General features: G+C 46.0%; 1 protein-coding gene across 3 annotated transcripts in view; it reads right to left on the bottom strand.

The window, feature by feature from the left end:
• The window catches only part of FUBP3 (far upstream element binding protein 3), a 49,590-nt gene that overhangs the window by 13,274 nt on the left and 11,611 nt on the right, over nt 1-24,705 (bottom strand). For 2 of the 3 annotated variants that reach the window (XM_036854905.1, XM_036854906.1), the window contains exons 2-11: nt 24,482-24,587; nt 13,331-13,364; nt 10,919-10,968; nt 10,475-10,546; nt 9,128-9,185; nt 6,949-7,111; nt 5,562-5,660; nt 3,202-3,306; nt 1,936-2,038; nt 1,019-1,119 (exon numbers count right to left, since the gene is read on the bottom strand). In XM_036854905.1, the coding sequence (XP_036710800.1) occupies nt 1,019-1,119; nt 1,936-2,038; nt 3,202-3,306; nt 5,562-5,660; nt 6,949-7,111; nt 9,128-9,185; nt 10,475-10,546; nt 10,919-10,968; nt 13,331-13,364; nt 24,482-24,587 (891 nt within the window). The remainder of the gene's footprint in view (nt 1-1,018; nt 1,120-1,935; nt 2,039-3,201; nt 3,307-5,561; nt 5,661-6,948; nt 7,112-9,127; nt 9,186-10,474; nt 10,547-10,918; nt 10,969-13,330; nt 13,365-24,481; nt 24,588-24,705) is intronic. The other variant, XM_036854907.1, reaches the window with a different exon arrangement.

The raw sequence follows: 24,705 nt of genomic DNA, 5'->3' as shown, positions 1-24,705 counted from the left end.
ACTTTCTGGGTATGCCACAGATTCTCAAAGACAAGCTGTCCCCTCATCATCTCACAGCCTTTGCAGTCCTGGGATCAACAGTTCTTACTACTAAAAAGGATGTCAGAGATGAATTAGTGACGCTTCTCTGAACTTGCCTCATCCTAAGAACTGCCTGGGGCTGTGGGTGAGACCCAAGCCACCCTCTTGGATACTCTGATTCAGGAGATCTGGGGCGGGGGGGTGGGGTCTATAAACCTGTAACCTCAGCAGGTGCCCCCAGATGACTTAGGGGATCATGTGGGGTGCATCACCTGGTACAAACCCCTTGGTTTGCTGCTGAAAAAACTACGCCAAGAGGAGTTCAAAGGCTCGCTGAAGGTCACATGAAAAATGGCAGAGCTGGGATGGTGATTTCTAATCTCTGGCTTCTTTCTTCAGCTCCTGTTGTTCTCAGACTTTTCCTACAAACCTGGGGGACATGATGTGCCAACCTGCCACCAGCTACAGTAGTTCTCCAGAGCAATTTACAACGGGGGCAGGTGTATCCTAACAGCATCACACAAGCCCGCTCACATTCCAGAGAAAGACGTGCATGGAATCAAGTGCATGAAGACAGCGTTAGGATTCTGGCAGTTCATGAACTGCCTTCTAAAGCTGAGATTAGACTTTACTTGTAGTTTTATACTAGGTACACTGAACTGTTTGAAACCTGGCAATCTGCACTGTTACATCCCACAAACAGTTCAAATAGTCAGGAACTTTGTAAAAAAAAAAATCTAGATTCTGAGATAATAAAGGCAGAAGAATAATAAACTAGCAGGAAAACAAAAACAAAAACAAAAACTAAGGCGGGAAAGAGACAGATGTAGAGAAGCCCATGGCTATAATCTTGGAGGGAGGTAACTGACAAGAGTACTGGTTTCCAAAACCGTGACTTGAGAGGGGGTGACTGCTCCAGGGTGCTGCCCCGAGAGCCCCAGGTGGCACTTGCTGCTTCTGCCGGTGAGATATTGAAGCTCCAGGGAGCCAGACCCACCTGGGCTGTAAGAATAAGCTCGTTGATGACATGTGCTGCATGCTGGCATCGCTCTGGGGGTCCCATGACCTGTGCAGCTCTCTCTGGACTAATACCATCATCTGTGGAACAAGGTGAGAGACGGGATTAGGAAAAGCCCAACTTCAGAAGGAAACAAACGTCAATCTGATTTGCAATCAATGTTCCTACCAGTGCCAAAGGGGTAATAAGAACATCACCATATCACGGAACCTTTTGGATAGGGAAACGTGTACGGCTACATCTTTTTCCATGATCCACGTCAATACTCATTTCTTATGCAATTACAGCCATTTAAAAAAAGATATCACTATAGAAACTAAATTAAACTTAAAAAAAAAAAGTGCCAAGGAAAACAGAGTTGAGCTACAGCAGTATTCTCCCAGAAGTAGTCCATCATGATGTTTTCCCATCTTCAGAGAAATGAGGGAAATAAAGACATTGTAGATGATTTTGCTCATAAAGGTAAATTTATAAAATTTAATGAACGGTCCTTGATTTTACGATTTTTTTTAATGGTTTTAAGTTATCTTTAATTTTATGAAATCAAAAGATCAGTTTTTTTTTAAAGTCTTTACTTGGCAAAATTAAAAATTGGAAATGCTATGTTGATTCCCCCCAATTTTACTAGTCCAAGGAAAAAAAGAAAAAAGCCTGGACACCCCTGGGCTAGAGTGTTCTGGCACAAGAAGGGTGACCCGGCCAGCAAATCCACAGAAAGAAATGAGGGACCAGAGGACAAACCTAAATTGGAAATTTGGTAACAGAATGTTGCAAAAGAGAGAGAGGGTGAGGGAGAGCAAAGAACACTCAGTGGGCTAATAACAAAGTCCTTGTTTTGTCAGGTGTTCTTAAATTCTTCATAATGCTGAGGACTTTTGAGAACCATCAAAACCTACCTGGTTTGAACTGAATTCTCACACCGGCATCATTCTGGATCTTCTTGATCATTTCCCCATTTCTTCCTATTACAATCCCAACTGCAAACCTAGGCACGGACACCTAAGCACAGAGAAACAAAACATCAGTTTTTCTGCAAACCTGGTGTGTGTGTGTGTGTGTGTGTGTGTGTGTGTGTGTGTGTGTGTGTGTGTGTGTGTGTGTGTGTGTGTGTGTGTGTGTGTGTGTGTGTGTGTGTGTGTGTGTGTGTGTGTACACATACAATGATTTTTATCACAGTGCATTTCTGGAAATGATACAATGAAGCGTTTTTTTTTTCCTCTTAGGAAAAATACTGTGGTTGATGACTGCATTCCTGTCCATTAAATGCATCCAATAGGTCTGAGACCTGATCAGAAATAGTTATAAAGATGAAGTAAAGTTAAGAATAAACCTCATAGATAAAAGATTAAAAAATATTTTTAAGATTAAAAATTTATCTTCCAAATTCTATGAAATAAACATAAATGTACCACACACACTGATTATACTATGGTCCTATAAAATGTTTTTCTTTTCCTTCACTCTTTTATTGTAGTACAATATATATAACATAGTATTAATCATTTTAACCATTTGTAAATACACACTTCAGTGGCATTAAACACACTCACAATGTGTGTAACCACCACCGATGTCTACACCCCAAACCTTTTCCTCATCCCCAATAAGAACTCCAGTGAAACCACAGTGCTTCCTTCCCCAGCCCCCGGTAACCTCTACTTCACTTTCCGTCTCTATGAATTTGCCTATTCTAGGTGCCTCATGTAAGTGGAATCATAACAATGTTCATCCTTCTGTACCTGGCTTATTTTACCAAGCATAACGTTTGCAAGGTCCACCCACGCTGTAGCGGACGCAGACATCAAGGATGTATTTCGATCCCATTCCACCTCATCAGTAAAACAGGCTTAGGAGTCTGATACTACCACAACATAGATCACCACGAAAACCTGGACTTCGGTCTTCACCTGGGCAGTGGGGCACGCTCTGAAGCACAACCCCCAACCAGGGGGAGCGGCCCCACTCCCTGAAATGCACGCAGCTGGCGCTCCTCACTACAGCTGCCTGCCCCACTCCTTCCTCACACCCACCCTGGGAAGCGAGTGTACTCGGAGGGTTTTGCAGGTGAGAAAAGAGTTAAATAACTTGCTCAAGGTTAAAGAGCTAACAGAAGCGTGCCCTACAACCTTAAACTTGCCTACTAACCTGTGACTCAAGCATACCTCTATACTGCCTCCTCCCATTCGGGAGCTGAAATCACCGCGTACACCTCGAAAATCAGCTTGGTCTTTTTCTCGGATGATCTCTAATACCATTTCTCTTGCTTGCTGCATAGACACAGATAAAAGGCATTAAGGAAAGCAACATCCTGAAAAAAGACATGACACCAGGTGAAAGATCAAACCCTCTTAAATTGGTGATGGTCGCTCCACCGTATTACTGACGTGCCATTTCTTTCTAGTGGGCAAGGGTGGGGTCTGAGAGCTCTGGCAGTCGGCAGTTTCCATGGGAAGGAAGACATTAACAACGCATCCCATGGCAGAGAAGCTCCAGGGAGGAAAAGGGAAAAGGCCAGCTTGGGAGCCCGAAAATACCTTCTGGCACTCAGAGCTCGAACATCTTACCAACTGGCAAGACCATCCCTCACACCTGCCCGTCTCTAAGGCGCATTCAGTGTCCTCACCCCCAAGAATGCACTTGAGTCAGTCCATCCCACCCATGCCAGCACTGGCCCCACAGGAGCCTGTGCTAAGGAGCAACTGTGCACAACTCAAGGTCATGTTAGAACTGAAACTGAGTCCCAGTTCTGGAAAAATCAAACCAAACGAAAACAAGAAAACCCAAAGCAGCAATGTCTCATGACATTTGGAGAAATCGGAACATGGACTGACTATAATATGATGTTATGGGATTACCGTTATTTTCTTAGGCCTGGTTTTATAGAAGCAAGTTTTATTCTTAGGAGATACATACTGCAGGATTTGGAGGTAAAAAGTCACAGTATCTGACATTTACTTACAAATGGTGAAGCAAAAAAATAAAACATAAACACACAAACAAAACAGTAAGTAGGTTGAGGGTATTCAGATGTTCGCTACGCTATCTTTTCAACGTTTCTATATATTTGAAGTTTTTCATAATAAAAAGTTGGGAAGAGGGAAAAAAAAAAGAAAGCCAAAGAACAATATACCCTAAATAAAGCAGACAGCTTCTTCATAATAAAAAATATGGAATACAGTTTTAAAATAAAAAAAATACTGAAAACCTTTCTTTATAATAATTTTCCTGCAAATTCATGAAACATCAATGAAATAAGCTCTTTGCCCAGGTATTCTTTCTACAAAAGATAAAGCCAAACGTTCCACTGGAGAAGGCAAGAGTGGAGGGCTTCTGGGAGGCAGGCTTTCTGTGTCCAGCCAGCTCTCCCCTCCGTTCAGAGCTCTACGACACACAGCAGAGGAGTCCCAGGTTGGACTGCATGAGCCGAGTGAGGAAGATTAGGTGCGGTCTGTTTTTTTTTATTAAAGCCCACCTGTTTACATCTAAAGAGATTAGAAACTCTGGGGGACCTGACGGGGCAGTAGATAGTGAAGGGCTGCATTGCTGACGGGAACCTAAGCAAAGCAGCCATTGTAATCACCGGCCCTCAAACCTGTTTTAAAATCATTATTTTACCTATAGAAACCTTGACAAAAAAAACTACCAGTGATATCATTTGAGTTCAGCTGAACGACAGCATTAAGAACTACGGGAATTCTTTTGCCAGAGACTGGTAACCTCTGCTGGATCAAAGCCCCAAAGCCCCTGCGGAGGGACAGCTGTCGCTGACGGGCTGGCTCACCAAGGTGTGTCGCTCTGGAGCTACTCTAAATGCAGCGAAGGTCAGGCAGGCTGCAGTGGGCAGAAAAAAGAGCACTCGTGTCTCACGGGGACAGACACACTCCCGCACCCACAGCCCACACGCACTCCTGCTAACAGCCCAGGTGCTGGAAGATGGAGCACCTGGGTGATCCAGACCTAAGCCCCCGCTTTCAGCACCTGCGGCTGTCCTCTGACGCACACAGGACGCTTGCTACGAGGGCACACACGTGCCTTGTGTGGTACTGGCACCTTTGGTCACCTCCCACCTCAGCCAGTGATCTTGTAAAAATGGGTTTAGAGAACAAACAAATAAAAGCCAGAGGGAGCCTGCATCTGAGCTGACCACAGCTCAACATCGAAAACTGCATCTGATCAGGGCTGTGCCAGCCAATAAAACCTTCTGCGCTTACGGACGAGTTCTGTGCATGGGCTGCCCTGACGGCAGCCACCTTCCACATGCAGCTCTGAGCGCTGAACCATGGCCGGTGTAAATGAGGAGCTCACGTTTTATTTAATGTGAACAAATTCCAACAGCCCCGTGGCCGGCAGCTCTGGTACCGGGCAGCACAGCCCCGTTCTTTGCATCACCAAACTTGGTTTGGGAAAACAGCTCAAGGAACACCCACTTTTATAATTTCTTGAATGACATAAAAGCTCTACAAGTACTACCAAGTGATACCGCCACACCCAGGACCTGCCTGATCCATGGTTTCTCTCCTACCTGTACTTTAAACGGGTCTCCGGTGATGCGAAGAGGCTTGTCTGCTCCCGTGGGCAATGGGCCGTCCTGGATCATGACCATCTTCACACCTGTCCGCTCCTGTGAGGGCACACACACCGGTACAGCCCTCACTGTCAGCAAGAGGCACGCAGGACGGCACAAGCTGCACGGGTCGGGGCGTGTCCACGGTAAGCCATGCCCCACTACCAAAGGCACTGCCCTCTGATCCGGCCCGTGAGGCTGGCCTCCGAGAACGCTGATGTACACGCCGTGCTTGAGGGCGTCCAAGCCTGACAGAGAAAACCGTTTCCCAAAACTCTCCTCCCTTTCCGGTCCCTGGAATATCTAAATATGAATGAGCTACTTTTACAAAATGCTAATAAGCACTGAGCTAGACAATCTATTTAACGTCACGTGGTCAGAGCTCACGCACAGCAATGGGAGGGAAGGGCCACCACTTCTCGACCTCACAGAGGAGAGCTCTGAGCAAGCTACCGAAGGCTCCAGAGCCGATGAGCGCGGCACCAAAATTTGGATTCTGGGATTCTAAAGTCTGAACTCTTAGGAGTCCACAGGAGAATGCCTTCCACACCCAAGGACCGGGCTATGCGAGAGCGCACAGGCAGGCCACAACCCCGACCCACAACTCTGAAAGCCCAGAGCTCGGAAAGAAGAGCTTGCTCCTAACTAAATCTGGCAGCAAAACTACCCTGAACTCACGTGAGCGTACTTCCAGCCCTCCTCTCATGCAGTGTGACTGTTAGGTTTAGCCATGGAAACCTGCACTCGGCTACGGGATGCAGCCCCAAAACTTGCTGGGGCTATTAAATTCTACAACACGTTTGGCCCAAGTGTCTCACGTGAGGGATTCTGGAGCTCAGAGCAGCAAATGTTCACGGAGCATTTACTCAGTGGCGGGCTCTGCACTAAGGGTCTCATGTAAATCAAAATAACGGGTATTATTTCAGCTCATTACAACAGCGAGGCCGGCCCCTCCCTGCTCTTACAGACGAGGACCCTGAGCCTTAGAAAAGCACACGAGCATAACTCTGATCTCACAACTAACAAGCAGGAGTGCTCCTGGCTCAGGGCCCCCGGCTCTGGACACAGGATTTTTATCTGAGTCCTAACAGGGCTTCATCGCCACAGTGGATGCTGCCACTTCACGGGGACCCCAGGCCTTGGAGTCACAGCTGGCATCAAGCCTGGCCACAGAAAACGTTCAGAACCGCAGAGGCACTCGGGCAGAGGTTTCGAGGGGAGCTCTGCACCGTGGTGCACAGCCAGCCCAGCTCGGACACGCCACAGCCGCGACAGAACCTCCCAACCCGGGAAGACGGAGGAGGAGGAGGGCTGTCAAGCGCTGCTCTGCCAAGGGCTCACGCACCTGCAACTGCTTTATTGTCTCCCCTCCCTTGCCGATGACCAGCCCCACTTTAGACGCAGGGATGAGAATCTCCTGGATCGTGCTGTTGCCGTCTATGTCATTATGAAAGCCAGGTCCATTCCGACAGCGGTCCACAATCTGTCCCAGGAGCCGTTTGGCTTGTCTTTGGGGAGGGAAAAGAACCACAAGAGAGCCAGCATTAAATGAATGCTGTAGGCGCCCAGGAAGGGGAAGCAGCACCGGGGGAACACGCGAAGGAGTCAAGGCAGCCCTCCATCCAGCTCCAGCTCCTGCCCTCACAACCCGGGAGGTCTCTGCCATCCACCACGCTACTGGGCTGGAATTTAAAAGCAACGCACACCACAACAGCAACGTTCCAAAACAGCCCCTCCACGTCTGCCCTCTGCTTGCGCTTGTGTCTCGCGTGCACGCCACAGACACGCCTGCCTCCGATTCGAATGTCAGCTGCTCTGGTGGCAGTGTCTACCTTTGACCCCTCTGCATCTCTTGCTGCTCCCCGATCCAGCATTACCCCTCTCACAGAGCATATGCTCAACAGATATTTGTTAAATAAGAGCAGGAGAGAAAGCAATGAGAAAGACGGGAAGAGAGAAAGCAAGGGTTAGTAATCATCATTTGAATTCTCAAACTCCAAATTTCTTCTCCATAACCAACCAGACTGCTCGATGACTTCTAAGCTACGGCTACGAATCACCAGTTTGGTTTCAAGGGGTGGGAAAAAAAGGAGGCAGGGCCCTGGTGCAGCTGTACAGTCATATACACCTGCTTTGTGCTTTTCATGTCAGATTGTCACGAGCCTGCATTTCACATGGGATTTTATGCTGATGTACCTGGAGACTGGGGAGGGAAATGGCAATGCTGAAATAGAATAACCCAGCCTACCGAGGTCATCCGTTGGGCCAATTTCCTTTTCTGCACCAGAATTTCCCATGGCTGTTATTTGCAGTATTTATTCTTTAAATCACCACGTACAATCTATTTTGTGGTTCTTTTAATAGGGAAAAATTCAGCTACTAAACAGGCTGGCTATACTGCACACTGAAGAAAAAACTGTTTCCTCCTAAAGTTATAATCCCATTGCCTCCACTGCTTGGGTAGAAGAGGAAGCAGGAATGTTTAAAAGAGTAGGAAGAAAGAAGCGAATGGCAGGAAATAGATGTTGCCTTCTGTAGTCTTGAGCCTTTGTGTAGAGTCAGCCTTGTGTATCTTCTCAGTTACAGCAGCTTTTTAATATTTTGCTTGTGTACTAGATTAACCTGTGTTGGAGGAAAAGTGCCTTGACTCCAGCAAAAGCATCCTGCTTGCCCTGTAATGCACACCTGCCAGTGATATTTATTCTGGTTCACTGCTTGCAATGTTACAGCAGAACAAGAAAATTTAAACTCATCTACTCCCTGAGAAATGGAAACAATAAAACAGCCCTACCTATTGAGCCAGACATAATCTCAGCACCCCTGTCCCCAAATGCAACGCTACTCGGTAGACTGAAAGAGGAAGGAGAGCAGACTCTAAGTTAGTACCTCCCCTTTCCCCAGGGGCTTCTTGGATTTACGAGGCCTGCATCTGGTACAAGGCTCCAAGCATGCGTGTACCAGGAGAGCAATGCTAGTCTTAAGGCTGCAGTAAGGGCCTCAAAAGTCCAAACACCCTCTGGCCGGTCCATATGGCCCTCTGAGTGGAGCAATGGCCACAAAGAGTAGATTCATTTGGTTCACAAATATCAGAAGGGCAACGGGATCAGCCCCAGGCAAAAGACCTGATGCCAGGATTCTCAATGCTTCACAAAGTGAGAGGCTTACTGATCCAGACCTGCTCAGGTAAAGGAGATATTAACACGGAAGAAGCGAGTTAATGAGAGCATTCAGGCAGGGTGAAAGTACACTCTCGAGGACCTGGTTTATGAAGCAGATGTTATGACAGCTGTGAGAAATTCTGTGGGGTTTGAAAAAAAGGTGATACCTTATGTGTTTAAGGTAACAGAACAACAACTCCCCTGGCGTGGCAACCTCCCAGATCCTTCTCTAAGGAAGCACCTGCTTTCGTGGCCAGATTGCAGCACAGATCGACAGTGTTCAGTAACAATTCTGCCCTTCCATTTCTCCCCATCTGGGGAAGGAGGAAGAAGAGTGAAAGGAAAAAGTAAATAAAATAAACTTACTCAATACTTTCTGGGGTTCCGGTAAGTACACAGGGCCTCTCTGGAATCCCAGAACTCTCTATAAGAAGAATCAAGAAGATGAGGTGTGTTGGTGGGCATCAGGCAACCGTGCACCTTCGCCTCTGTGTACAGACTGTCTCTCTGGGCTGGTTCCTACACCAGCCCCACAGAAGGCCCGGCTCCCAGAAAAAGACAGCTTGCTTCCACTTGTGGAGAGAATATCAAGCTGGTAGCTCCACCCTAGATTCTCCAAATGAAAACAAGTCCTGCAGGGGAAGCTGGGAGGACGCAGCAGAGGTCTCTGAGTCGGTCCTGATTACCAGCCTCAGCTTCACATCTGACCCGCTTGCGTGCTAGTAAGTGCCAGAGTCACTTAACCCGCTGTTCCTCAGTTTGTCCATTTGCAGTGTAGTTTAATGGTTATCTGTTTGCAGCCCTGAGGCACACTCGTAAGGAATTTAATGGCATGCACATCAGAGTTATGACCAGTAATTGCATGAACACTTCAAGAGAATAGTGACACCCACGTGGAACTGGTTCCAGGCCATTTGACAAGAGAGGAAAAAAAATCTTACTTTCCAACACCACACACGACGCTTTATTTTGTTCCTAAAAACAACTGCCTCTGAAAACTCATATTCAAAAAAATTAAAGAGAAATAGCTAACAGCAGTAACTGCCTTCAAGACACTGTACTAAGTATCTTTTAAAATGACAAACATTTCTGTGGTCGAATGTCCTCCAAATCCCATCCTCTGCTGTGCAAAGAGGTCAAACTCAGATGATGAAACTTATAAACGAAAGTAAAAACTCTTCTTCCCCAGTTTGTCTCTCTCCATATCACATGGTCAAAATGCACCAGTCTGGGAAAGGTCCTGAACTGTGTTTAACATGTGCTAATTTAGCCAGAACCTTCAGCTGGCCTCTTTCGACGAAGGGCAGGGACGGTCTACTCCAGGGGAGCTGGCGAGCAGTCCCCAGGCGTGAGCCCAGAGCTCCAGGACTCGTCCAGGCCCCACTATGTCTGGCATAACATTCTGGTGCAGAAAACAGAGGTCCTAGACCAGCAGGTGTTTGGGAGGGGCCACACCGGGCCCAGAGCTGCAGAGGGTCTCCCCAGAGGCCAGACGGGCGGCATCATCTCTGGGCCCACTTCTGCTCTGGTTTTTCTGGTTCTCAATTGGGAGGTCAGCTCCAAAAGTGCAAGGAAAACAGCAATCACATATACTTACCCAAGCCCCTAAACCTCTAAGCAACAAGCAAAGGTACTAAATATGAAAAACTCAGTAAAAAAAAAAAGACTGATTTCTACCAAACTGAGATCCATGAAAAAAAAAGTAGCCCTTACCCGAGGCAATCTGAATTTTGCAACCAGATTCTGCTTGAATCCGTGAAATCTGCTCACCTCCCCGGCCGATAACTGAAACAAATTAAACAGGGTGAGAACATGCCCCCTTCATTCCATATTTAACCACACATGCGTGACAATTAATTCAGCAAACATTCCCACTTGGCTCACGGCACAACAAATCAAGTTGGCCTCAGCGAGCCCACAGGAACTGCATGTGAAACACAGCTGATGACACGGGGTTCTCTAGCTGAAGTGGGGGCGGGGGGGACCCAGGGCCCAAACTTCTGGTCTCCCCCTCAGCCTGGAGAGTCCTGCAGTGCTCCGGGGCTCTAGAGAACATGGTGTGCAGAGCATTCTACCACGAGTGACACTCACGCTAAGAGATTAAAATGAAAATAAGGGACAGAAATGAGGGAAAAAGTAGATAATGTGGATACTTACTAAATCCAACCATTTTATCAGGCACTTTGAATTCTTCTGTTATTACTGCCCTAAAAACAAAGAACATTTTGGAAAAATACACAGAATAAAGAATTCTGCAGTCATTTTAGGTTCCCCGAATTTCCCATATTGGCAATGTTAGAAGATAAAGGCTTAAAAGAAATCATGCCAATTTGGCTAACAAGTCCACAACCATCCACAAAGACTGTCATCTAATGAACCCTTTGGGCCATCACTCCTTCAAAAGATCCAAGCCTCCCCTTTCCTTGTGTCAGAGGAGGAAACCTCTATTTTTTTCATTAAACCATCAACTGCACTAACAACTGCCTTTTCTTCCTACAGCTACCCTCAGCATTGCTGAACACTTGAAGATCCTCTGGGGAGTGGGGAGTGTTTTAGACTTCTATTCAAGTCTCCCTAGATGAAGAGGGACAACTACTCTTCAATATTCCTTGTTTCCCAATCTTTTCATTGCTTTCTGGCCTCCTTCTAATTTATCTGCCTTTTAGTGTGAGACGTCCCAGGTGGAACCGGTATCCAACCGAGGCCTAATCAGTGCTGACCAGTACAGAATAATTACCCTGCTTACTTGGCAACGTACTTCTGTTAAATGCTACCCCATCCATTACGTGTTTGTTTTTTTTTTTTTTTAAAAAAAAAAAAAACAACTACTGCACTGGCTCTTTCAAACAAATCTTCAAATTTGCTGTATAGTGTATTGTGGACAATATCCAATTTGCCCAACACCCCAGAAAGCAATTAAATCTAAACATTTACCTTAGGAGGAAGCTAAATGCAAGTAGTTTAAAAAAAAAAGGTAAGCATTTTTAAACATCTCTCACACAGCTGGATTTTTACCCATCATGGAAAGGAATGAATAAAGTGCATGTTTTCAGGGAAAGTGCAGCACTTAGAAGAAATGCAATATCATAAATAGCACTGCCACTGTATCATTCTGATGCGAGCAAACAGTCTTCCCGTGTTTACATCCTCAGATTACATATGCACAGGGATTCTCTCTACCTCTTGGGATATCCAAATTCACACCGAAATCAGGCAATTCCCGGCTTCCTCATGAGTAAGAGCGTGGCCGTTACCGGCAAGGCTCGGCTGGCCTGACAGGACGTCGCACGCTAGACGGGGGTCCCTGTCGGGAGGCTCCCTGAAGGCGGTGAAGGGAACAGTGCCCCCGCACGTGCAGCCACACGCAGCACAAGCTGTCGACTCCCAGGAAACAGCACTGGGGAATTTACTAGAAGGGGTTCAACACCAGCACAACTCAAAACTCAGGCAGCTCCTCAGCCCGCAGGGACAATTTTAGCAGACTCTCTTTGAGGAAAAAACGTATTAGGATGAACTGCTTTGGGCTTCCTGGAAGACAAAGCTCTACGCTAAATGCAAGGCTGAAACTGGTCTAACGCACAAAGTATAAACATTTTGGAAAGTAAAATCCTGATTAACTATGGCTTTATAGGAAAGTTACATTTGATACTGACACAACCTCATTTCAATGACTATATTTCAAATTCATTAAAAAACAAAGCAAACAAAGAAACAATAACTAAAAAACCCCAGAATAGATCTTTTGGTTATCTGATGCCTGGTGATTTCTAGAAACTCCTAAACATCTGCACAGAACACAGGTGGCTATAACTGTATCATTGCTGGTGAAGGTTAAGGATAACATGTTACAGTAACAAATACACAGCATAAAATTTCACCCCTTAGGGAAGAGAAGGCTTCCTGGCGGTTTCCGGTATATTTTATCCTTTTCTGAAGGACAACATTGTGGCCACAAATATTCCATCTTACAGACTGGTCTTTTTAAAGCCCAGAGGTCTTTGTCTCTCTCTAAGTTCTCGGTGTTTAGGGAACTCTGTGAGGGGAAACCAAGGAAGGGCGTCAGCCGGGCAGCCATCCAGGGTTCCGCGGCGAGGCCTCTCACTGCAGTGGGGGGACCCGGGCTCCCGCCTCCCAGACCGTGATTACTGGAGCAACACCAGCTCCATCTTGTGAAAGCCCAGCAAGTCACACTTCTTCAGCACAGCTTTGCTCAAGTGAAGAGGTTAGGGTCCATAAAACAAATACTGGCAAAACCATCCAACGAGGAGGACAATTCTCACATTCTCTACTTTTAAATTCAACATATGTGGGCAGAAAGAGCAGCGCCAACATCCCAGAAGTCTTCTAAGTTTACAGACGATAATGGCTGCTTTTTATACCTTGTATTAGTTTATCCCTTCAGCTTACACTGTCTTGGAAAGGACTACAAAAAAAGTTGAGTCTTAAGGAAATCTAGCCCATGTTTTTTCACACTCTCAACCTCTGACTTTCTTACACTCTAGTACAGATGGTGGATCAATAAACAATTAGAAATGATCAATAAATAATAAAACATAACCCACTGCTTACCTTTGATGTACCAAGGCCCCTAACTGGTTACCTACTGTGGCAAAGAGAAAGAGAAAAGAAAAATCAAAGCATTAGCACGGATAAACTAACTTCATCCTTACACAAGTTCTTACCATTTCAGGGGGGAAGAAAAAGAAAGGCAGAAAGAAAGCAAACAGTAATTTAGGCTCAGTGGCTGAAATGAATGCGTTACATGATACGAAACAGGAGGGGACGTCGTGATCAACACAGTCTCTAACCCAGTGTCCAGCTGAACGCAGGATAAGAAATTGATCTGTGTGTCCACATGCTGAGAGGCCTGGGAGAAAATCCTGCTCGCCTAAATCCCTCTCTCTTCCTACCTCCCTCCCACTTGGGATCCAAACTCAATGTAAAGATGGCGAGGGTCTCTTCTTTCTCTTTTTAAAACAAATGAGAAGATTTAACCTCCTAGCTCGGAAGCATTGTTAAAGACTGCCCCGTGGCAGCTGCAGTCCCTAAGAAAGTGCACATATGTTCCCGCCGGCCATGCCACGGGGCACCCCCCCCCCCCTTCCTACCCCCTCAAGAGCATAAGCATCTCCAGGAGAGGATCCGGCCTCCTCCCTCCCCGGGCCTTTTCGCTGAGCCACTACCGCTGTCTGTGTACAGTGGACACTAAGTGTGAGCAACCGTCTCTCAAGCCCATTTCACAGAGACAACGGTGCCCAACAGGCTCTAACGATGAAAACCAACTTTGCAATCATATCCCCACAACACCATTCCATCTACGCTTTTTGCTCGTTTCTCCTCTTTCAGCTATTGATGAGTGTCTCCACCAGCCATCAGCAAAAAAGTGATTCTGTGGTGTTTCCCATTTGGAAAATGCAGCCCGGGAAACACGGTCAGCAGACAACAAAAAAGTATAAATCCTAACTGTCTTACAAGGAACTGAATGAATCTTACAATATGCTAACAAGAGCATTCAAAAATATGTCTCTGGGGAAAGTTATAAGAAGGACAGATATGCGATAAGTGGGGAAGGATCAATTACATCAACCTCAGAACAAAGACTGAAATGGTTTGACATCCGAAATCTAGGTCTCCAATATAGCTCTTCTTTCTGCTTGAACTTAACCCTGTCATTCTCTGACCAGTCATAAAACGACAAAGGAGAAGAAACCAGATCATGATGTTTTAAAAGGAGAATAAAAAGCACGGAGAAACATGCTAGCAAAAAGTACACGAAACTACTGAGTCGATGCCATATTTCTCCTGGATCAACAGCAACATAATGGTCTACAGCCGAAATACTGACATTATATACTATTAACCTGCTTATCTCAGGGATAACAGAATTGTTTTTTATTGAATCTTAAAATGTTCTTTTTGCATTTGCAGTTTGAATATGACAAACGCCCTCACCTGGGATAGGCAGTGTTCATGATTCCCATTCCACGTGAAAAGGGGACATTGTGAGAGGGGAACGCCCACACCTACGGCAGTGGGTATGAAAACAACACACTGAAGGAGAAGGTCCATGACAGAGTGCTGCTGAGTTTGGCTGGCCCCCTGTTCCTATTTAAGGGTCAAGCTCAGCTTCCCTGCTTACTGTCAGAATTCTTCTCGTAGGGGTAAAGAATCCAGGGAAGACAGAGGAACTAAAATGTCCTGAAATGATGCAAACACAGAGGAGAGGTGCCCAGTCCCCAAACACGGCAACGTGGCCGGACCTTGGCTCCTGGTCCCCTGTGCTATTTGGTAAGAGGTGTCAAAGGGCTGATGATTTTCTGATATTTCAGCTAGAAAAGCCGCAGAAACACAGTAAAGGGCTACACTACCATAAAGAACTTCATGAGATTCACAAGAACATTCAGAGGGCTCGTGGTCAAAAGCCGTTTGAAATTTTGTGCTCATCAAAAAAAGGAAATTCCTTTTTGTTGGCAAAGTACGTGTGACGGGTGTCATGCACACTGTATCATTTCTGACAGCCAACTGCCTTGCTGCCAAGTGGAGGTGCCTACAGAGATCGAAAATAAAAGTGCACACACCACCATCCCACAAATAGACGGACTGCTGAGAGCCACAGCACCAAAGAATGAAATCAAATTCAAATCCAGATCCAACTCTTTGAGTTGGTGGACTCTTAAGCAGGACAAATCGTCTCCCTCCTCCATGCAAATGCTGTAGCCTGAGGCCGCAACGCCATTTAAAGTTTCATTCCCTTCGGAAACATTCCCATTTGATGCCTAAAAATGAAAACCAGCAGTTAGATAAGGGGCACTGGGCACTCATACAGCAAACCGCTAACGTCCGACTCCACGAATAGGGGGCCTTCTCTGCGTCTTCAGGATGAAAAGGGGTCAGGCGAGGGAGGCACATGGGAACACCTATCAAGCTCAATTTATGGTAACTACCGTCATTTTACTGTAAAAAAGGAAAAGTGCTGAATAAAATCAGTCCTATTTCCTGTTAATGGCACCTGCTGGTCGACCATGGTTCAGCCTGCCTCCGAAGTGCCCCTCGGCGCAAACGTGTACAGGTGTGGTTCTCATGTACCCTGCGCGCTATGTAATGGGAGGCCGCCCGGGCGATGGGAAGATGAGCTTCCTAGAGAAAATATTCACGCTACAACATGAGAAATCCTTTCTGAAGAGTAACCCTCTGCCAGTTTCAATCATGATCTTTGAAAAAAATAAGGCACTGGACACATTTTTTCCCCATTAGTGAGGAGGAAAAAAGTCTCCATTTTCTTCCCCCCAAAGAAATGCTATCAAAATATCGCTGGGGAACACACCCAGCTTTATAATACACAACCATCTTAACGGTTACCCCCTCCCACTCCCCCTCAAAAAAGCTCAAGGGACCAAAGCGTCCGTCACCCCTCGTCACAGTGCAGACAACAGGCCGGCCTCCCACACAGAGCAGCAGACCTGCGGCAGGTGAGCAGGCGGGTTCGGAGAGGAAGCGCCGGCAGTTCTTACGTGACCCGTGACCCGCAGAACAAAGCAATAAACCAAACCTTCCTCTTCAGCCTCTGAACACAACCCTCCTGCGCCCGTGCTTGGATTCCAGTCTCCTCGACTCTGACCGATGCCTTTCCAAGCCCCGGTTAAGGTCAGTGAGACTTGCAGTTAGCTGCAGGGACGTCTGCAGTTTCCAAGGCATTTTTAAAAAGCTTTTCTGCCAAGGACAATACGAAGGCTTCCTGTGTTCTAAGGCAGCAACCCCCATCGCAGAGTAACCCCCAACACACTGACACGCTAAAATCAGCTGAAAGTCCCTAGACACATAATCTGTAACTAATTTGGCAAATCATTATTTTTTAAAGGTGAGAGTAAATCCAAGTTTATCTCAATGATGTCACTTGCACTTGCAGCTGACATGCTCTGTGAGTGGAAAAAGACCACCACGAGCTTCAAAGGGCGCTCCTCTAGGGGCCTCACCTGCAAGAACCCACTTAGTCCTACAAGAGCCCTGCGAGGCAGATGCTGTTACTACCGTCCCATTTGACCAGTGGAGGCGCGATCACACCCAAGCCCTCAGAAAAGGGCACAGGTGAGCGAGTGCCCGTGCCCACGTGACCTCTGCACCGTCACGCCTTTCAGGCACTGGGCACTGTGCCGGGTCCTGGGCGTGAAATGGTGAACGAGGTCATCTTTGCCTTCAAGGTGAGATTCTCATGGGGAAAGCAGACGGCTCTGTGATGAGCAGCAACCTACCCTGGTCTCCAGGAGTGCAGAGGTGTTAGGAACCCCACCTGCACCCCTCCCCAGTTCCAGTGCCCACCCAAGGGTGTCGGGAGAAAAATTAAGAGGAAAAATAAAGGGTATGATACTTATTTACAGCACTATGCCTTATTTTTATTTCATCCAGCGGTTATGAAATCAATTTAGGGGGTCATGACCAGCTTTATAAAAAATGAAATAGAAAACAGAAGGGACCATGTATATTAAGGGTATGTATTTCATAAAGTTTTAATTTCAATTACACATGTGATTTCAGTATGTGTGTAGTAACTAGTTCTGATGGAGATATGAGTATTTCTTACATTGTGAGTAGTATTTTAAAAGTGTGAAAATAACTTCTTACAATCCTGATGATAATTTCATGAGGTAAATATTATCTCCATTTTACAGGCGAGGAAACAGACTTAGAGAAGGGAAGCAAGCTGCCCAAAGCCACACAGCTAATAACACGCAGAGCTGGGATGCAAACCCCAAATTCAGACTCCGGAGTCTCCACTTTCAAGCATACCCTGTTACAGCACATGAGACAGAGACCCAGGTTCAAGTCTTCCTTCTGCCACTTATCAGGTACCCGCCCCTGGTCAAACCACTTCTCCAGACACCTCTACAATAAGGAGTTCAGGCTCCAGGGCTCCTTCCGGCCTCTTCTTATTCTGTACGGGCCCTCCCACCACTCCATCTCTAAACCCTGGCAATCACTAATCTATTTTCCGTTCCAAAAATGTCATAGAAGTGGGATCATACAGTATGCAACCTTTTGGGGTTGGCTTTTTTCACTCAGCGTAATTTCCTAGAGATCCATCCAGGTGGCTGCAGGTATCAACAGTCTGTTCCTTTATATTGCTGAGCGGTAGTCCATGGAGACCATGGAGGTACCAGGTTGTTAACCAGTCACCTGTTGAAGGACATCTGGGCTTCAGTTTGGGGCTATTATGAATAAAGCTGCTACGAAGATCTGTGGGCAAGTTTTTGTGTCAACACAAGTTTTCTTTTCTTGGGGATAAATGCCCAGGAGTGTAACCGTGGCCTGAATGGTAAGTGCATATTTAGTTTTGCAAAAAGCTCATCAGGGGGCTTCCCTGGTGGCGCAGTGGTTAAGAATCCGCCCGCCAATGCAGTGGACACAGGTTCGAGCCCTGGTCCAGGAAGATGCCACATGCTGCGGAGCAACTAAACCCGTGCGCCACAACTACTGAGCCTGCGCTCTAGAGCTTGCGTGCCACAACTACTGAAGCCCACGCACCTAGAGCCCGTGCTCCACAACAAGAGAAGCCGCTGCAATGAGAAGCCCGCGCACCGCAACGAAGAGTAGCCCCCGCTCGCCACAACCAGAGGAAGCCCACACATAGCCATGAAGACCCAACACAGCCAAAAATAAAAATAAAAAATAAATAAAATTAAAAAAAAAAAAGCTCATCAGGTGGTTTTCACATACAGCCAGGGTCAAGAACCACTCTGGGTCACATATTCCCTAAAAGAATTTTGAAAAACTATGAAACCCCTTTGATTTGACAATTAAGTTATTTTCCTAGGTTAATGGGTGCAAATAATACATCAGGTATTGTACATGGCTTCAGTTATATCTCTGCTGCAACACTGATACTGCAGATTTAGCTCATTTATCTCCATGGAAGATGTCTACGATTTCATCTACTTGGCTAAGCCAACTGTCAAACCAACCAGTCCGATCATACTTTGCCAGGAAAAAAAAAACTCACTTCCGTTTTCCAACTCACACATGTGTTAATATGCACTCACGTGACTACAACTCACTTCTGAATTATAATCCTAAAACGGATGGATCAGATGGAGGGGAGGAGGGGACAGCATGAGCCTTTGCCATGAGCTGCTACCTGGATAAAATAAAAATCAGATCCTGACCCCTTTAATATTTCTTACCAAGACTCTCATGCTTTTATCATCTTGGGATTCCCCACTCGGAATCCTGGACTCACCCCTTTTGAGGCATTTGAGGATTTTACCGCTCTTGGTGACGAACCGCCATCAACTAAAGAAGGGCGATGTGGAAAGGGGCATGGAAAGGAGAAGGCCCACGTGGCATCCCCAGCAGAGACACAATTCTCAGAGAGATCCATTTTAGGGGAGAGGGTGTACAGAAGTGTAAGAGCTGGAGAAGGATCCCGTGAACCTGTCCACACCCACCTAACCCTGGGAGGACACCATGCACCCCAGCTTGAAGACTACTGCTTGACAACACCCCTGATTTACTTTGCCTACGTTGTAAAAGGCAGATCTTCCCCCACCCCCTCCAGCTCTCAGGGACCGGGTTTTAGTCTTGGCTCTTCATCCCTGCAGCATCGTTGTTACCCTCCATGCAGGGAGAGTATGAGCATCTCTGAGATGCATTTTTTTCTCTTTCCAAAGTAGAGGCTCTGGCCCTTGCAGGCTCCTGCCTGAGGTGGTGCAGGCTCCGTGCCATGCAGCTGCAGGCACACCGGCCCTCGCCACTCCCGAGCACGGGCACCTCTCATCCCTCTTCTCTCTCTGAAAGTCTGGAATTTAAAACATTCTTTCCTCCTCACTCTTTTTTCCTCCTTCTCCTTGCCCTATGCCACAAGTGCTGAAATAAAACCTGGAAAGGACCGTAGAGATAGTCTATTCCGATCTTCCTGTAAATCATTCATTTGGTAGTACCCCTAAGAATTCTCCTTCCTTCATTCCACAGGAAGACCAGAAAGTGTGGTAAATCTAAGATGGTACTACGTAAGCATCAAAGGTAAGTCTCTGGTAGAAAAGGCAGGCATATTTTCAAAGTCACTAGCATAACACTCCCCACCCCCCAACCCCGACCCTTTGCAATGGCAGGAATGGTGCTTTATTCACCCCAAGTTGTGATTTTGGTGCCACTCTTTAGAGAGAAGACAGGAAGAGAGTGTGGTCTGTTTGAACTAAAAAAGCTCAAGGGGACGTGATTACCTAAAACTCTCCCAGAGTAAAAAAAATTGGAGAAGATGCTCTCATTGCCACTCGAAATACGGCGGGGACAATGGGAAGAGTGCCTTTTCCATCTGTCAACCAGCTCTACGTAAACAGTAGAAACCACTTGTTTTCTCCAGCAGTCAAGACAGAGAGTGGAACCTGAGACAAGGAGATTTGTTTAAGGAAATTAGGGGAGGGGGGACCCTCTGTACACCTTCCTAACTGACGATTAAGCAAGTGTTAGAGTTAATCATTTGACAAGGCTGATTTGAGATCAGAGGTTGGCAAACTACGCCTGAGGGCCAGCTTTCCACTTTTGTAAACAACCAGTTATTGGGACACAGCCATGCTCGTTTGTTTACGTACTGTCTAAGGCTGCTTTCGAGTGCCAACGGCAGAGCTGAGTGGGTGGGACAGAGACCATACGGCCTGAAAGCCTAAAATATTTACTACATGGCCCTTTAAGAAAAAGCCTGCCAACTTCTGATTTAGATTAAACTTAAACTTGCATTTCTAAATCAGTTAGCTAATACTATTCTCTTAAATTTGGAGCTTCCATTTCACAAAATTTCCTAAATGCTAATCATAGGATACACAGAGGGAGAACTTAGGTATTAAGCATTTATTCACTCACTGCATGAGGTAGGTAGGGAAATAAACTGTCTTTATGATCATGGCACGTGGAATCTGGTAGGAGAGGGACGTGACGTTCCCGTCACCTGCAGAATAAAGCAGATGAAATGTGCCCCAAGAAGGGGACAAGTGAACTGCTGTCAAAGTTCAGAGCAGAGTGCCATTTACTATTTCCCGATGAGGTGGGCGTGTGAGAACGGGAGGAAGAGGGGGAACAGGGAGGGAGGAAGGAGTAAAGGGGACGAAGGAAACGAAAGAAGGGAGGGGGCACCCTGAGGGGGCACGCGAGCGAGGCACTGAAGAAAGTCAAAAGGTGAGGATGAGGACAGGTTTCCAGGAGGAAGTCACATCACACCCGAGACTGAGGGTGAGCAGGAGTCAGCCAGGTAAAGGGCTGGGATGGGGGAAGTGTTTCTGGAAGAGCAAAGAGAAGAAAGCTGACTAGGCTGCTGCAGAGTGCAGAACGGGGGAGCGAGACTAGAGGGGCAGGAGGCGGTGGCCAGGTTAGGAAGGGCTGGGCCCCCCTGGTTACCGGAAGCTGCCACAAGTCATAGAGCAGAGGGATGGAACTGGTTCGATGGGCTCCAGCAGAAGCACGAAGAAAGTACTGGATGGAACCACTGTCACACCAAGACCAGCAGGGAGCTTCTCGAATCCGTAGGGTGCACCTCAAAAACCATGAGAAAGCGTGGGTGCCAAGACAGAAGATGCTGATAGTTAAAATGACCTGACCCAGGGCTTTCCTGGTGGCGCAGTGGTTGAGAGTCTGCTTGCTGATGCAGGGGACACGGGTTCGAGCCCTGGTCTGGGAAGATCCCACATGCCACGGAGCAACTAAGCCCGTGAGCCACAAGTGCTGAGCCTGCGCGTCTGGAGCCTGTGCTCCGCAACAGGAGAGGCCGCAGCAGTGAGAGGCCCGCGCACCGCGATGAAGAGTGGCCCCCACTCGCCGCAACTGGAGAAAGCCCTCGCACAGAAACGAAGACCCAACACAGCCAAAAATAAATAAATAAATAAATAAATAAATAAATAAATAAATTGGGAAAAAAAAAAAAATGACCTGATCCAGAGGGGGAGGGCAGCAGAATGACTGCTCTTCCCAGATCAGGGACCAAGGCAGGCTCTGGAAGCTGGGTGCGAAGCTCTTGCTGGGTTCCAAGTGAGCTCATGAACTGGCAGTTGGACGGACAACTCACAACTGCCTTGGAACACAACTAACCCAAATCGCTTTCTACATCAGAACACAACGAACTCAAATCGCTTTCCTCCTGTTTTACTGCCTAGCACTTTAAAAAATCCTCCCATTCATACACGTGTTTGCACATCTCAATGTCCCGAATAAGCCCTATGTTAAGGTTCTTTATGGTTGACTTAAGAGTTGAAGTACCTTTAAGCAGACCCAAATAACACCTCCAAAAACTTCTAGGGGACTGAACTTTAACCTCCCAGAGGTCAAAGAACCTGGCTTCACGGGAAAAGTCTGCAAGTTCATATTGCTAAAGAAGTGATCTGATGAACTTCCGTCAAAAAATCCCAAGCCAAAACAAACAAACAAAAAACTGCAAAGCCCTCGGAAATCTTTATTGCTAAGAAAAAAGTGCCGGCATTCCTGCTTGTTGTTCGTCTCTGCTTTCCTAAACTTTCATCTCACAAACAGCAAGACTGTGACCCTTAGAAAGCTGTCGGGTAAACAAGAACGTCACTTTCCTTGACAGGATCTGTTTATCCACATATTTATTCAAGAGAACAGAACTGGCCCAGTGACCTCACCCCTGTCAGGAGACAACTGACAAGAGGCGGGGCAGGCCCCAGATGCCCAGCTCTCCTTAAGGTCCACAGCAAATCTCAAACTCTACACAAAGAGACCAACTTGGAGAGAAACAATTTGTGTAATTCTGTTATTTAAACAGAAGAGAGGATTAACTTTATCAAACCGTTATGTAGAACGTAAAAAGCCTGAGAGAAATTTCTCACACTTCAAATACAGTCTGTCGTCATGGTAAAACACAGGCCTGGGGATGACAAGAGACACGGTTCAAGGCGGAAAGTGTCTCCCTCAGTTCTTTCCTACTAAAGGAGACTTAATATTTTGGGGGAGGAAAGAGAAAAATTGTATTTATTCTCTAATCACAAGAACTTAGTCCCCCAAAATGCAAAAAATTATGGTTCTCAAAAAAAAAAAAAAAAAAAAGGTGACAATACACATATAATAATGAACTGGAGTTTCAAGTGAGATTCTGGACTTACTGGTGACTTAACGAGCCACATTCTTTCAAATGGGTGTGCAAAGGATTAATGGGAAAAAAAAAGTCTGCAAGATGCCAGAGGTTTCATTTGCACATTTTTAGGCATTCATTATGCAAAGGACATAGTGATACTATTCTCTGTGGGCACAAGTTTTAGACTTCAACTCCACACAGTGGGTGAAAACAAGGCTGAGAGTTGTGGAATGTATTGATCTCAATTTCTGGAAATGGTGGACCAGAGAGACACACTGTCCATTAATGAGACATATGCTCAGAGCCAGACAACTTAGTGTTATTTTTATATTGATGTCCCATAAGAGGAACTGAAACATGATTGCCCAGAAAAGGTAAAAAAGGTTGCTTTGCATGACAGCTTTTTGCTAAGGCAAAAATGCAGATAATGCAATCACTCATGTCTGGTCTAAGAAATCACTAATGCCAATCAAATATAAGATGATCACAAGATACCGTTTCAGAGTAGCAGTGTAAATCGTCACCTTAGTTCCAGTGGCCCTGTGGTAGATTTTCTGTGAGTGACCATAAACATTAATAATTTTTTTAAATAGACAAGAACTTTTACACCCAAACTGCGGGTTGTTCCATTAAAATCTGCACCGTGTGAGTCTATATAATTATTCCAAAAAGGTTCCCACTTACAAAAACGATGGTGATCTCTTTTTTAGAATCTCCAAAGAGACCAGAGCAATTAGTCATGCCATATTACATTTTTTCTATGAACATAAAACATGCACTTTTTTTGGGAAAGGAGATTACAAAATATATACTGTTGTATACCTTGACTGTTTTTCACTTAATAATGTATCACAGAAATATGAACACATACGTGGCTGGGTACATATGCAGATTGAGGACAGGAAGAGAAGACATTGGCCCACCCACTATGTGCATATTCACGTGCAATCTAGTGTATTTCAGAATCCCTTTTACAGAGCTACTTTGTGGGAGATGAAATATGATAAAGGAAGTCCAAGTTCTCTGCAGAAACACATCTGATACTCTTTGCCAAAGTGCTGGTAATGACGCACTTCTAAGTGGTCTCAAATTCTTTTGGGGATGAGTAGGGTATATAAACAAACCAATGAAATAAACGAAGGAATGAACGAAAGAAAAGTGGATGCTGCTAGAAAGAGCCTGTTATAAATGGGAATGGAGGGAAACAACCAGCAGATGAACTGAAAAAAGGTCATCCCTCCCCTTCCCTTTCTTTAAGGTCAGTATGTAGCCACAGCCTCCCCAGAGCCATGCACCAAATCTCAGCTTTTCTTTGGAGAAAAGTGGGAACTTCAATTCCCACGTGTGCACTGAGGAATAATTGAGGGCTAAATCAAGCAAAACTCTCGAATCAGTCAAATTATTTCCAAGCTGATGCTCGAAGACTGTCTTTTACCTTACAGCCCAGCCGAAAAGACTCCCTGTATTATCAAGGCAAGTAAGAACTCAAATGCCGTAGAACTGCTGAGGAAAATCATCTTAAATACTTCCCCGCAACCAGTCTTCAGAGAGTGACGCTGGAGAAAGCTGTTAAGGAAATGGCTGACACAGACTCCAACTTAACTGGCAGGTTCACTACCACCTGAAAGGCAAAGATATTTACAGCAACTTACCTCCATCATCCAAGGGCCGTTTTTGTACTCCATAGCCATACACTGAGGGGTCCACTAGAGGTGTGGAATTATTCAAGTGAGGAATTGAATCAATTTTAGCAGCAATCTACAGAGAGAATCAGATTTAAATACTCAGTAACAAATCATGGCTCCATCGCGGGAGAAAGACAAGAGTCTTCTTTAAAGGTCTGCTACCCCATTTCTCCCCCCGACGGAGATTAATG

The sequence above is a fragment of the Balaenoptera musculus genome, chromosome 6 (assembly GCF_009873245.2).
Source record: "Balaenoptera musculus isolate JJ_BM4_2016_0621 chromosome 6, mBalMus1.pri.v3, whole genome shotgun sequence".
Taxonomy (NCBI): Eukaryota; Metazoa; Chordata; class Mammalia; order Artiodactyla; family Balaenopteridae; genus Balaenoptera; species Balaenoptera musculus.
Note: the sequence above shows the minus strand (reverse complement) of the source record. Positions and strands in the feature narration are given on the sequence as shown.